The 15163-nt window shown below is 36.6% G+C and overlaps 3 protein-coding genes across 10 annotated transcripts; all 3 read left to right on the top strand.

Moving 5' to 3' along the window:
* Positions 887–2090, top strand: LOC18592132 (protein EXORDIUM-like 2). Its single transcript, XM_007018678.2, has one exon. It carries the CDS (start codon positions 935–937, stop codon positions 1850–1852), a length of 918 nt encoding a protein of 305 aa, XP_007018740.2. The 5' UTR covers positions 887–934; the 3' UTR covers positions 1853–2090.
* Positions 3322–6923, top strand: LOC18592131 (serine/threonine-protein phosphatase 2A activator). The gene is made up of 2 exons (XM_007018677.2): positions 3322–4671; positions 6553–6923. The coding sequence occupies exons 1-2, from the start codon at positions 3497–3499 to the stop codon at positions 6557–6559; spliced, it is 1182 nt and encodes a 393-aa protein (XP_007018739.1). The 5' UTR covers positions 3322–3496; the 3' UTR covers positions 6560–6923.
* LOC18592129 (F-box protein FBW2) lies at positions 8714–11498 on the top strand. Of its 8 annotated transcripts, none has more exons than XM_018126228.1 (3): positions 8714–9012; positions 9950–10257; positions 10616–11498. In XM_018126228.1, exons 2-3 carry the CDS (start codon positions 9950–9952, stop codon positions 11271–11273), a joined length of 966 nt encoding a protein of 321 aa, XP_017981717.1. In that variant the 5' UTR covers positions 8714–9012; the 3' UTR covers positions 11274–11498. The 8 variants fall into 8 exon arrangements, with proteins under 8 accessions (XP_017981717.1, XP_007018736.1, XP_017981715.1 ...); XM_007018674.2 differs by having other exon boundaries at positions 8715–9012; positions 9945–10257; XM_018126226.1 differs by having other exon boundaries at positions 8715–9021.

Here is a 15163-nt window from a genome sequence, read left to right as displayed (position 1 = left end):
CATGAGTATGCAATTCCCATAATAACACTTAATAAAATTGATTTATTGTATTTAAGAGAATCCTTGAAAGTATTGTACCAACAAAATATTAAAAGATCATAAACACACAAAAATTCTTCGAATGATTGAATTTTATTTGTTAAACACAAAACTAATATAAACAATTTTTATACGATTAAAAAGGGTTCCTTAATTAAGCATTGATATACATATTATTCTAAAATCAATGTTACTAATCTTATTTAAAAGGAATAAAATATGGATAATGATCTCCTTTTAACAACAGAAAATAGCCAAATTAAAGCAACCTGCTGGTTGCTGGAACACCCGTGAGAGAAGGATGCCGAAAGGAAGAAGCAATGAGCATGCATGATGGTGATAGCTATCACTAGCGTCATCACCATCAACTTATGCACTAAATTTACTGAAAGGTTCCATTAACGAGTGTTTATAAGCACTATTTTATTAGGAATGATTTTAAAATAAACTTATGCACTAAATTTACTGAAAGGTTCCATTAACGAGTGTTTATAAGCACTATTTAATTAGGAATGATTTTAAAATATTATTTTACAAAAAAAATATTTTAAAAGAAACAAATTTTCTTTTCTTGAGTATTATCTTTAGCAATCATACGCCGAACACCGATGATTATTTCTCTTACTAAAATTCTCAAAGCAAATGCCCCTCTCCAAGTCCACACCTTCCCTTAATAAAGACGTCACAAACAAAGAGTGGTCCCGTTGGTTGTGCTTTATTATTCCTCGAGCCCTCTTTATGACAGGAAAGAGCCAAACCCCACGCGGCTCCATTTTAAACCAAGAAATCTATTTCTTTCCCTTCTCCCACCGAAACCCCGAACCCTATATATACTCACTTCGCTCCTTTTCAAAACACCCCAACCATAAAAATTCCATTAGCTCAGTTAATTTTCATGGCTTCCATTCCTTTCTTTTCGCTTCTTTTGCTCCTCTACTCCTTGGCTTTGCCCAGTCCTAGCTTAGCCACCACTAGAAAACTATCAGTTCTTGTTCAAGAACAACCCCTTGTTCTAAAATACCACCACGGTCCCCTCCTTAAGGGTAATATAACTGTTAATCTTATTTGGTATGGCAAGTTCTCCTCTACACAGCGTTCCATCATCGTCGACTTTTTAAACTCTCTCAGCTCCACCAAAACGACGTCGCCCTCGGTCTCGTCGTGGTGGCAAACGACTGGCAAGTACAGGAGAGGTTCGAGCAGAGTCGTTGTAGGGAAACAAATTCTCGATGAGAAGTACTCTTTAGGGAAAGCTCTTAAAACTATCCAACTCGTAGCTTTGGCTTCCAAACCTGGCTATGGAGGCAGTAACGTAGTCAACGTTGTGTTGACTTCCGCTGACGTGGCGGTTGATGGTTTCTGCATGAGCAGGTGCGGGACACATGGTTCGGGTCGGGTTAAGAAGAGCAGGTTCGCTTACGCTTGGGTGGGTAACTCGGTAAGTCAGTGTCCGGGTTATTGCGCGTGGCCGTTTCATCAACCCGTGTACGGGCCGCAAACACCACCGCTGATTGCTCCTAACGGAGACGTAGGGGTTGACGGAATGGTGATCAATTTGGCAACGGTTTTGGCGGGAACCGTGACGAATCCGTTCAATAACGGGTACTTCCAAGGGCCAGCTGAAGCGCCTCTGGAGGCCGTGAGCGCGTGTACGGGGATATTCGGGAAAGGAGCATACCCGGGGTATCCTGGAGAGGTTTTGGTAGATAAAACGACGGGTGCTAGCTACAACGCGGTTGGCGTTAACGGGCGTAAGTATTTGCTCCCGGCGATGTGGGATCCTCAAACACGTACGTGCAAAACACTGGTGTGAGCAAACGAAACTGACATGGAAAGTGGGGATATTTCGATGTTAATATGTATATGAGCTCTGTATAAACATGTTGTGGGATGATATTGGAATACTTGAGGGTTTTTTTTTTTGTTCCTTTTTCTGTTCTTTTTAATTGAGTGTTACAATTAAAGAAGGAAAAAGATTGGAGAAAAGGGAATCGTGTTATCTATCCACGTTTTGAGGTTCAACAAGGTTGAAGCCCTCCCCTTGGTCTTGACATCATTCTCATTGAGGTCCTGGGATCGAGAGCTACCATAAGATTTGAACGAAAACTCATCCAAAAAATAGTTTCATCGCGATTGAAAGCAGAAAACTAACGAGAGCGGATGAACATTTAACATTACAATGCTAATTGCTCCAGTGCTAAGGAATGTTGCTTCTAAGTATTATTTTAAGCTGCTGGATTAGAGAGATCTAAGAGCTGTTGGGCGTGAAACGTTGAACAAAATCACTAGTGTATGAGATATGGGCCTAGCTGTTTTGATTTTTGTTCACTGCAGCGAAACAGATCTTTTTATGCACTTTACTATCTCACAAGGTATGGGTTGTCACGGATGCTGGTTGAGCCTGTTTAATCTGATTTTTCTAATTTAAAAATTATTGTGAAAATTTATAAAAAATAATAATTTTTAAAATTAAATTAAAACTGTTTAATAAATTTTTTTTTATAAATAAATTGTTTGATAAAATAATTTATATAAGTTTTAATTTGATAAAAATTATCATAAAGGAGATTGATTGAGAAAGGGATACTTTTTGAAAAAGTAATGTTGAGATTATTTTTAATAGATGAGAATTTTTTTGAAAATAAGGAAAAAAAATTTTAATAGTTTAACATGTTTTTAAAAGAAAAATTCATTTCTTGAGCTTTTTTTGAAGTTTTTTTTTATTATGTTTTGTGAAAAAATGTTTATTTTAAGAGTTTTTCAAAATCCAGTTTAACTTTATTTTTATTTTTAAGAGATAGATAAATTGAAAAAAAAAACCAAACCAAATATACACTTAATTTAATCATAAAGAGGTTAATTCGGGACAATTTAAGCTCTTTAAGCTAGCTATATTTCTTTACTGCATGCCATGTTTTTGCCGACATTCTTGAAATTCTACTATTACTATTTTCATATTTTGAGATAAGATTCTTGAAAGACTTTTAAAATATTAAAACCAGATAAAAGTTGTCAAAGTTTACGAAGAGGCTAAGGAATAGTCCAAAGCAATTGCTTCTATTGACAAGTCATTCATCTCAAATGTAAATAATACTTGAATGTGGACACGATAACATCATTTGAGAGTTTAAATTGTACATTGCTCCAATTGAAGGCCCGGCCCCGAAAATTTATGAACCAGGCTGCTTTATGTGACGTACTAGTTACGAAAACCTAGCCCAAAGAAATATTTGGGCTGGGAAAGACGCATAAACGTTGCAACCAAGTTCGCGCTTTCACATTGCAAACCCCACACGCAAATTTGCGCCCAAAAAGGTCCAAAATATCGACTGCCATGGAACACTCGCAACGAGAACATTTTCATTTCAGAAAAGCACCTCTCTAGTTTCAACTCTTCCACCCCGCAAGGAGCAGCCATCATCGCATCCCTCCCCTCTGAACACTTCTCCTTACCAAAATGGAACCGCCACCGCCGCGAGCCCCACAAGACCAATCTTCCCACGCTCACTCTCATCCCTCCACCACCACCATCCCCACCACAGGAACTTGCTGCAAATGCGGCGGCACAACGACCTTCTCGCCACCACCCCTGAACCCAACTTCCATGCCCGACCTTTCCTCTCCTCCTACATACCGACCCATTCGTGCCCCGGCCATAAACCTCCCTCCGAACAACCAGTCCCAAGCCATAATCCTCGCACCCGTGCCTCAATCCCAAAAAGTCCCAATCATCACCCCTCCTTTCCAATTCCAAACCCCAACCAAAATAATCACGTCCCCCGACGACATCCGTAAATTCCACGACTCCCCAACTTCCAAAAACTTCCTCGGCTTCATCGTCGCCTTATCCGAATCCATCCGCGGCCATAAAATCTCCGATCCATGCCACGAATCTCCCACTGTCACCAAAATTGTCTCCATTGTCGAAACCTTATCTCTCTGGATCGACCAAATCCCACCCGTTCAACAATCTTCTCGTTACGGCAACATATCTTACCGAACCTGGCACGAACGCTTAACCGAAAACGCTGAACCCCTCATGCTCCAGTTTCTTCCGGAAGACCTCAAACCTTCGACTATCGAAATCGTTCCTTATTTCACCGACAGTTTCGGAAACTCAAGCCGAATCGATTACGGAACGGGACACGAAACCAATTTCGCGGCCTGGTTATATTGCTTAGCCAGAATGGGAATCGTTAAAGAAGTAGATTACCAAGCCGTGGTGGCTAGGGTTTTTGTCAAATATTTAGACTTAATGAGGAAGCTTCAGCTTGTTTACTGCTTGGAACCCGCGGGGTCCCACGGGGTTTGGGGTTTGGATGATTACCATTTCTTGCCGTTTATATTTGGGAGTTCACAGTTGATTGATCATAAATATATGAAGCCGAAATCCATTCATAATGAGGATATTTTGGAGAATTTTTCGAGTGAGTATATGTATCTTTCGTGTATTGGGTTTATAAAGAAGGTGAAAAAGGGTCTGTTTGCAGAGCATTCCCCGCTGTTGGATGATATAAGTGGAGTGCCTAATTGGAATAAGGTGAATAGTGGTTTGCTTAAGATGTACAAATTTGAGGTGCTCGAAAAGGTTCCTATTATGCAGCATTTTCTCTTTGGATGGCTCATTAAGTGGTGAGTTTTTTTTTTTAATCTTTTTTGGTTTAGTTGTTTGTTAATGAAATATAATTTTGCATGTAATGTTCGTTTTGTTTAGTTTGATTTGAATACACTGTTAATCAATAATCGTAGTCTGCTGCATCTCACTGGAAATGTTCCTTTCCAGTTGCTGCAAACAAACCCTAAAGAACCTCTTTTTTTTCTTCTAATGGTGTCCTTTTCGTATGGGCACTGATAGCCTGCTTGCAGTATGTAGAAACTTTTATGTATTTATTCATGGGTACAGGATACATAAGGGTACAAAGCATACAGGCCTTGACATTGCTTATAGTATCATGGTTAGCATTGCTCAGTGGCCAAGAACTGTCTGTTGTTAAATTAATCTAGTTTGCATGAATCTGTATATCAAAAGTGCCCCTTACGTTATAAAAGTTATGCAATTGATTGATTACTGCCATTTGATCATGAGGATGGTGCCATTACTTGGAAATGGCGTTTCAGAACTACAACACAAGGCGTCCATTGTTGATTAATAACTAAGTTACTGTAAAGAGGTCCATGCAGGGCACAGAGAAAGCTTGTATAGCATAGAGATTACTTTCTATGTCCTTTGAGTAGATGGTTATTGGCCTCCTTAGAAGCAGACTTCAGTGACTTTTATCCTTTAAAAAATGGCAATGTCACTAGGTGCATGGTTATCAAATTCGTGCCTTTCAATAGATTTGTGATATGTTGAATATTTTAACATGGCCAAGCAACACATAGGTCTCAAACCTCATTACAGAAGTCTCCACGAATTAATACCAGTACCAACTCATATAAACGTAGTTGCCGGAAGGATTGATCTTTTCTCTTTAGTCTTCCTAGAGTAAAATGATGGAACCAATATGAGAAACTGGCATGAGTCATTTGGACTATTGATTACTAGTTATGTGAAATTGAATTATGCCTTTGTCTTTGCTTGTGTGACTAATAACCTTTTTGTCGTTACTGTATGTTTTAGCCTACTATCTTCTCTTGCTGTCATTATCAAGGAATGTGGATTTAGTTATCCATCCGTACCTTTTGGTTTCTGTATATACATCACATATTGGGCCATATGATTGAATTTGGTAAAGTCATGATATTGTAATGCTTTGTAGAAATCAAATCTATTCATGGGTCCTGAAGGCGGCCTATAATTTTCTTGTATTCAGGAACACGATCAACAGTTTTCTGTAGTGAGAATCGCTGTATTAGCTATCTAACATGCCTGGTAGAAACTTTTTTGAGAATGTTCCAGTTATTGGGATTGTGATACAACGAATACACACTCCTATTGAATTGTGCTACATTAGCTTAAAATTTCCTCAGTATTATATGGAAAACAACCTTTTGAGCCATATGAGATAGGTGATGAAAATTTGGTTCAGGCCAATATTTTGCCCCATTGGTGATGCTGTCTTGTGAAGCCATTTAAGGTGGAGAACTCATCTTTCCTGGACATTTTTGGATGCTTTCTAGATTACATTGAAGCACATGTTCGTATAACTCAACTAAATGATTTGTTTTAAGGGTAGGGCTTAACTAATGGACTCTGTTAAGTTGATTTATCAAAGCTTTCAGCCTTCATACTTGTTGCTGGTGTTTGCAATTTGCTTCTCTTGTCCATTTGATTTAACCTCCAGAAAATTCGTGTTCGTCAGTGACATAAATTCTTGAATGTTTTAGGTTGTATGACTCGGAAATTACAAGATGCTTGCTTGTCTTTAAGCTAGGTGCTATAAGCTTTGTTTAATGGCGTGTCATTATCTTGTTATTAGATTATGGTTGGGATTAAGATGCTGCCAATGTTTCATTAAATTTTTTCTTAAGCTTTTAACTAATTCCTTTCGATGTTCTATTAAATTTTCACAGGGAATAATTTTGGTATTATCTTTATGGAGACACATACTGTGGAACCAAGGGAATTCTAATTTCCTCCAGATTTCATGGACAGCTGTAGCATTAGAAAATTATCCCATTTGCAATATAATATCAATGGTACCATGAACTCATTGAGTTGCTTCTTTTTTCGTTGCTGCCCATTCTAATTAGCTATGCCAGTTGGAGTGTTGTGTCACTGCTCCCCTTTTTTTTGTTTGTTTATGATATTTGGTCTTTTGATGAAAGGCCACAGGTTCTGTTAAATGCTTAATGTGATGAAACTTATGTTTCGCTATATTTATGTACAGCAAGAAGTGCACAAGTTTTTGTGGAAATTAAGGGACTCACTTACATTTTATCAATTCACTGTCCTATTTGTAACCCTTCATAGCTTTTTAAGGAGTACCAGAAACCTATTCTTTTGCTTATGCAATACATGTTATTTAAAGAGAAAATGACCAGAGACTAGTGAGAAAGGGTAAAAGCAAATTCGTCTTAGATCTGTGCCCAAACTTGCCTTAGCTCTCGTCACAAAATCTACTTATTGATTCAACCTAGTTACCTCGGACTGAGATTAGAAATGTAACAATCAAGTGACTAATTGGGTGCATGAAATAAAATCAACCACTTTTATAGGCAAAGAAGAAACAGGGAATAAATGCATGCAACATCAAGGCAATCCACGCCCAAGCTGTCAGTGCAAACTCAGAAAATAAACTTTGAAGTCAGCAAGCAGACAAAAGAATGGAAATTTTAGGTCATCTTTTCAATAGAATATAGTAAAATCCCCTGCAACAACCACCTACTATGAGTCTAATATTCAAGAACCACAAAACTCGACCATATTGGGAGTACCTTCATTTTTCTATTGAGGCTGCCTTCTCCTGACTTCAACCCTTTTTGCTCTATTTGTGATTAGGATGACAGTAAGTAATTAACAGTATAATTTTATATATAAAAGGGCTACAATTATGAACAAGGGTAAAAGAGCTTCCGATATAATTTATCAAAATTTTTCCATTAACATTCATGGTTTCCATGATAACTTGCAATGTGTGGAACTTGTATCCTAGCTGGGATTCAGGTAGCTGGGTGTTTTAAATTGCTTCTGGTTGGAGATTTATGTGCCACCCATTTCCGGCTCATCCAATGGCCAAGCCCTCCAGATTTAAATGTGAGTACTCAAATATTCCAATTCGATGCCAGTCAGTCTGTCAGCTTCCTAGATGAGACTAAATTCTGCATGTGTAAACTGCTAGGATGTGGACTCATCAGGTTGAACGTTCTGTAAGAAAGACAAGCAACAAATTACACTAGCAGCTACGTATGATCATATTCTCTCTATTACAGCACATTCATGTCACCTTCCCCTCGTATCTCTCGAGCTTCTATATCCTTCCATCGAGGAAAAAGAAGAACAAAAAAAAATTAGATTGATGGGATGGGTTTAGCCTTTTTTTAAGTTGAAATCTCATAACCCTTTACATGTAGCTATTGCACCTCTTACCCACAATCGAGACTCACAACCCTACTATGAACTGCCAATTGAATTAACTCTCTTCTCCTCAGTCTCCAAACCTCATCTGCAAACTTTCAACCGGTGTCAGAATTAAAAGAAAAAAAACAATTATTGTTACTTCAAAGATCTCTCAGAAAGGTCAAGATAGATTTCCAACACAGATAGCATTGGAACCAAAAGCTTTCAAATCCAGAGGCATTGGTCAATAAGCCCAAGCTTAGGCAAGCCTAACCACTAACAACCTTTCCCTCTTCAGCCCAGTAACCAACCGACTCGTGTCGGTAGCACCATCTTTTTCTTCCCCTCCCAACCACTCTCTTTCTTACAACGCACACAAAATATCTAATGCTTTCAGTCATATTCAACAATTACGTTTCACTTTCAGTTCAAAATGACATAAATGTATGGCATGAAACCAATGCCTTGGCTATTCAAAACCTGTCATTAACAAACCCAATTTTCGCAGTAAAAGCAACCGTTCCTTCCTATTCTTCCTATTCTTCTTCTTCTTCTTCTTCTTCTGTAAGTAAAGAGTAAATATATATATATATATATATATATATATATATATATATACATATCCCAGCTNAAATAATATATATATATATATATATATATATATATATATATATATATACATATCCCAGCTTTCCTGAGTTTTAACCACATATATACGTATTAGTATTTCCCTTTTCCTTTTTTTATCACTTTGTTTTTACTCTTGGTTGCTTGTTTCTTCTTTGTTGGCTGCATTGATACCGTGGTTAGGTGGATAGATAGGACTTGTTTTTATTGCTTTCTTTTATTTTCCTTCTTTTCTCTGTTTCTCTCCTCTCTTTTTTCACCCGGGGTTTGAGGCGGATAAACTGGGGTCTCTTTTGCATAATCCAAATTGCAAAGCAAGGCAAAAGGACCTTGCAAGGGAAAGTGAAGTAAGTTAGGTAACCCACCTTTGATTTTATCTTCTTTTGTTTCATTTTTTTCAGTTCCTCTTTGTTTGTTTCTTGAAAAACTTGAGCGAAAGAACTGAAATTTTGATACTTGGAGTTTAGTGTTTCATGTTTATGTGGTTCCCCAAGTATGAGAGTACACCATTTCTGAGCTGTTTCTTAGATCCCAAATCCAAAGAGTAAATCTTTCGTTTCATTTACTCTCTTTTTTCACCAACCCAGCATTAGTTTTAACTCCTCCAGACGAGTTGTTCTTGTACATGTTATTTGTTCCTTGGTATGCATGTACCAATTCTTCTGTAATTGATTATCTTTACTTTCTCTGGGCTGTGACCATGGTTGACATGCCTTTGAACTTTTAGCAGGAAATTTTCCCTTTTTCTTTCTGGACTTTTTGGATCTATAAAATTGTTTCATATACTGCTTGGTGTGTACAGTATTCTTCTCCAAATTATTTTTTTCCTTTTGTTTCTGTTTTTAAACGCGTTAGGAAAGCAATTTCTCTCTTCTTTAAAGTGTGGATGAAATTTTGTGTTACTTTATTTTTTTTATTTTAATTTTGGTAGCATGTATACTCTCTAAATCTTCCATTTACAGCACTGTTTATCTCTGCATTTGGTTCTGTCATTGTGAAATCTTTTTTTTTTTTTTCTTTCCAATTTCTTTCTCTGTCTTCTTAGATTTTAGTGATAATCGATATTCCTTCTCCATTGGTTTATGGAAAGTGATTATTAATACCATACTTAAGCTTGTCCAATCTTTAATCAAGTTTCTGTATGCAGATTCATTTTGTCTATTTAGAGGGTCCTAATGCAATGAACTAGATAACATAGAAATTGCATTTTCTTCGTTTTTTTTAAGTTATTGAAGTTTCTTATTGTGTTTCACTTTTGCCCCTCATTACCTGAACGAAGATCAGATGGAAGAGCAAAGTGATTTTCGGCGTTGGGATGAACTAATTCCTGATGCGCTGGGGCTAATCTTCAGGAACCTGTCCCTCCAAGAGGTACTAACAGTGATTCCCAGTGTCTGCAAGTCCTGGAGAAAGGCAGTGACAGGTCCCTATTGTTGGCAAGAGATAGACATCGAAGAATGGAGCAATCGGTGTCAGCCTGACCATCTGGATCGGATGCTTCGAATGCTGATCACAAGAAGCAGTGGATCTCTCCGCAAGCTATGTGTTTCAGGCCTTCAGAATGATGCGGTTTTCTCATTCATTACAGAGAAGTAAGTTCGCCTGTTCTTTCCCATTTCAGTAATTGCATTTGTCAGTAGTATAGCGAGTCTGGATCATTTATGAGAACTTTTTCTACCATTAATTCTTAAATATGTGGTTTGCTTTCATGATTTGTTGAGTTGGATTACAGTAATATGATCCAGTTTACGTACAGTATGAATTCTCTCTTTTGGTTGACTGCACATTACTAGTTTGAACAGCAATTTCAGTATTCATGATAAGATTTCCAACGACAGAATTGTAGTATCTTTAAGAAACACAGGATCACACTTTCCCTCTCCTTTAGGGGATCATTGTTCAATTGACACTTTTAAGTGATAAGGTATATTTTTTCCTTGCTTTTGCAAGTGCAAGTTCCCTTCGGGCTTTGCGACTGCCAAGAGGTGAAATGAGTGATTCAATAGTTGAACAAACTGCTGGAAGGCTTTCCACAATCACTTTTTTGGATTTGAGCTACTGTGGCAAAATTGGTGCACGTGCTTTAGAGGCCATTGGAAAGCACTGCAAACTGCTTGTCAGTCTGTGCCGCAACATGCATCCAATAGATACAGCAGGCAAGCTCTCGCAGGATGATGAGGCAAATGCCATCGCTGCTACAATGCCTAGGCTCAAGCGCCTTGAGATGGCATATCATCGTATCAGCACAGGAAGTGTTCTGAAGATCCTTTCTAGCTGCCCCCAGCTTGACTTTTTGGATTTAAGAGGTTGTTGGGATGTGAAACTTGATGCTCAGTTCCTGAAGGAGAAGTTCCCAAAATTGAAGATATTGGGGCCCCTCGTCATGGACTATTACGAGATGGACGAATGGGATGATTGCTCAGACTACTCTGATAGTTCTGAGTATTTGGCTTGGGAGTTCCTGGCTGGTGAAATGGGTGACTATGATGATTATGACATCTATGACGGAATGTGGCATGGTGAGGGGAGGCTGGAGGAACTTGAGCTAAGGTTCTATGAAGGAATTGGTGAGGATGCTGGAATGTTTGGTTGGCCTCCATCTCCGTAGCTTCCTCTTACCTCCATGCTGCCTATCTTTTCTATTGCATAGATGCTTCTAAATTTGCAACCATGTATTTCTATGGAAATATATCTTATGTTTCAATGTGAACTTAGAAGTTGTGTGGTTTGCATCTTTTGATTTTCTTGATTATCTAAAGATTGCCTTGTATAGTATATATACTCTGCCGATAACATCAATCACAGAGAGTTCATAATCTGATTTTAACTGCTACTATTTGTCATTTAACTTTTGAAATAAAAGGATAAGGTGAGAGTGAGACCGTCATGATAAAGATCTTCCTTTTACTACGCTAAGATGAAAATGGAACCCTGTCCAGTTGGCCCACTTGGATTTTTATGGAAGATGGGCCACTTCCTTAGGCAACCAACGCCAGGCTGCCTCCCACTTTGCAAGCTAATGGTACCTTGCTTTTCAATTTGAATGGTCATTTTCGAATAATTTTTTCGGTGGTTGCCCCCCCAAAAAAATAAACGGTTTTCGTGTTGCCCCATGGTCCATCTCTCTGCAAAAAGACCAAAGGGCTTTAAGCTTTTCATCTTCATGCTTTTACTCCATCTGGTTTACCTCTCCTTGCTGCAATCTGTCCAGTTAATTCCCCCCTTCTGTGTTTTACCTGAATGCCTTCTGTTCCACCCATGATTCAAAATCATTACTTTCCGAGAACTATGGCCTATGCCTTGAGCCCACAGTGAAGCACTACTCCTTGTATAGAATTTGAGAATTATACAGAAGAATATGCCGAGGCTAATTACATTCTGGCATGGGACTTGGGATAAAGAAGCTTTCTTAAATCTTCATGCGCAGCCAACATCCTGGCATTTCAAGTAGTAATGTTTCATAATTCAACTAATCCTGCAAAAGAAAAAAGAGACTATAATGCAGCTCTCTTTCTCTTTTTCCTCATTCTTTCACCATAATGTTCACACAATTTAGTGGTGGGTCTGTGTTTATCCACCATTATTCTGTTTTTATCTGCTTAATCAAATGATTAGTATAACTTTTTTTTTGTACATGACAATGGTTAATCTGTTTTTTTTTTTTTATGATTCAGTTGTAATGATATCACTTTCCTTACGTGAATTCTGAATCACTAACTAAGGTAAACATTTAAGGAGAAAAAAAGAAGAAAAGAAAAGAATGGAGCATTGGCCTCATCTTGATATCAATAACAGTATTGTAGCGTAGAAAAAATTTGTAAAATAGTAGCAGTACCAAGATTTTCTTTTCCTTTCTTTAGTACGAGTGAGATTTGGAGTTACAGTCGAAGACAATAAACCTAGTTTAGTCACATGATTACATGTGACTGTGTTTGGATCTTGTATTCTCTTTCTACTGTGTCTGTACTTTACTATCCCAAAGCCGAAAGGCGCAAGCCGCGCCACCCCCCCCCCCCCCCCTCCTTGAGATGTGTGTTTTCAGTTTTGGCTCCCTCGTACGAGTCCTCCCTCTCAATTACCACCCGCACGTGTCCTAAATCGATTTCCCACGCCCATTTTGTAAAATCGGACCTTTTTTTTTTGAGAGAAGATTTGTTAAGATTGAAATGTTGATATATTAATGATATTAGCTAGACAGAACAAAATTTACTTGACTATTTAATATATAAAAATAAATAAATAAACTCGTGTCAAAAAAATGATAAAATGATAGAATTAATATGTAAATAAAATAATACTAAAAATATATATTAAAGTGTGAATAAAGAATAGAATAGCTCCTTTACTTTAAATTGTGAATTTGTTATAAAAAGAAACAGAAAAAAAGGCAATAAGAATGACAATTTTATTGTTTTGAAGTCCTAATATTAGATTTTGACTATTAATATATTATTTCTTAGTATCAATAAGTTGTTTCAAATTATCTTGACTATTATCTCTACAAGTAAAAAAAGCTACATCACTAGACAAATGTGAAAATAACTCAAGACAAAAAATAAGATTTACAAGTTAATTTCACTTTTAAAAATACTTTAAAGAGTTTGTCTTAAAGACTCGTATTTCAAGGTAATTAACAATTTTGTTCTTTTTATATTTTCTTCAAGTTCGAGTATTTTTCTAATTCTCATATGTTTAAATAAAATTATGTAACACATTCTGAATATTATGACAATTTACTATAACATAAGTGACTTTAATATTTAGAAAATCCACTATCCACTATACATGATGGAGGTAATGTGTTTCTTCAACATGCACATACTACTCTTGAGCAATCGTTCCTACTCAATCTATATATAAGAGTTCTGACAATTTATTGGAGACACTCAATAATTCAAGAACGATTTTAATCTTTCTCTGTGTCACCTTCCAACACATCTGGCTTTACTTATTTTCAATATAACATCTTTCCTTACCACAAAAAGAATCTCTCTTTGGAGCAAATGATATTACCACAACAATACAAAAAAAATGGTTATTGCAGTTAATTAAAAGAGAAAGGAAATGGAAAACCGAATGCAAAAAACATAAGAAGGAACAAGGAAGAAACTGGGGGGAAAATTGGCCTTGTCTGACATCATCACCACAAAAACATCTCAATCTGCTGCAACATTAGCACCTATACCCTATATACCTAGCTTTGTCACTTGAGTTGGGTTAATAATAACCCCTCCTTCATTAAAGGAATAAAAAATGTAAGAGCAGTGTCGAGATTCAGCTTTAGTTATATAGAATAATGTGATACATATTACATAAAAATAATCATATAGTAAAAAAATTCGAAATTATATCTACTCAAGACCCAAAAATTTTTGATGGGGAAACTTAATTTCACCGTCAAATTTGGATCCATTGTCTCTTTTATTTTATATAAGATAAAAAAGTACTACTGAATCAGCGAAGTGGACCAGATCTTCCTTTTTTAGCGCGAGATAGTGAGATGCTCTTTCTTCCTTCCGGACAGACATCGGGTCCCCCGATCCATCTAATCCGCAACGCTGGTACATCTGCTGCTACCTTACACTGCCAAGTTTAAGACCAGACAACTCACCCTTGCCAAAAATCGTGACACAATTACTCCTAAAATTTACAGTCCTTGAGATGACTTGTCTACTCCTCACACATATTCCATTTGCATGGGTAACTATGGGATATTAGCTTAATTATTAAAAAGGGATCCATTTCTTGGATCATTTAATACAAGTTCCCTTTTATGGAAGACAAGATTGCAATCATCAATGGGGAGATTCGTTGGCTTTTTTTTTTTGACGATTTTTTTAGTTATAATAATATAATAATATTTTTAAAATAATTTTTTAATAAAAAAAAGATTTTTAGATAAAACCATTCTTAAATCTTAATGAATCTTTTTATATTTAAGTACTCTCAAAATTTCTTTCTTGCCATTCATATGCTTTGCTCCCCATTCTACTGTACTCTTCATATTTCTCTCTCGTCATTCAACTTTTTTTTAATTTTACCATTATTTTATTTCTTTGTCTATCTCTCGTCATTTCATCATATGATTAAAGAGCATGACATAGAAAGTAATAACATATTATTGAATTTATTGATTTACATTCATAAAACCCTCTCTCTATCTATCACTTGTCATCTCATCGTCGATTTACAAATTAAAAAACATAGCATAGTGAGTAATAACGAGTTCTTGAGTTTATAGGTGTAAAGTTTTTTCAATGATTCAAGTCTGGTAGAACATGCCTTAGTGTATAATAAAGTGATTCATGCCTTGACATGTAATATAATAAGAAGAAAAAACTTTGTTGTATAATATATGGTGTTTAAGCTTTGATCTTAACATGTAACATCTGTAAAGCAAACAAATAGTAAGAGAGAAAATTTGAAAGCATTTAATTTGTTTGTGTAGACACTATGAAAAAATCATAAACAAAAAATTATTATTAATTAATTAAAAAA

This window comes from Theobroma cacao, chromosome 8, assembly GCF_000208745.1.
Source record: "Theobroma cacao cultivar B97-61/B2 chromosome 8, Criollo_cocoa_genome_V2, whole genome shotgun sequence".
Taxonomy (NCBI): domain Eukaryota; kingdom Viridiplantae; phylum Streptophyta; class Magnoliopsida; order Malvales; family Malvaceae; genus Theobroma; species Theobroma cacao.
The sequence above is the reverse complement of the archived record's forward strand: the minus strand, read 5'-3'. Positions and strand labels throughout refer to the sequence as shown.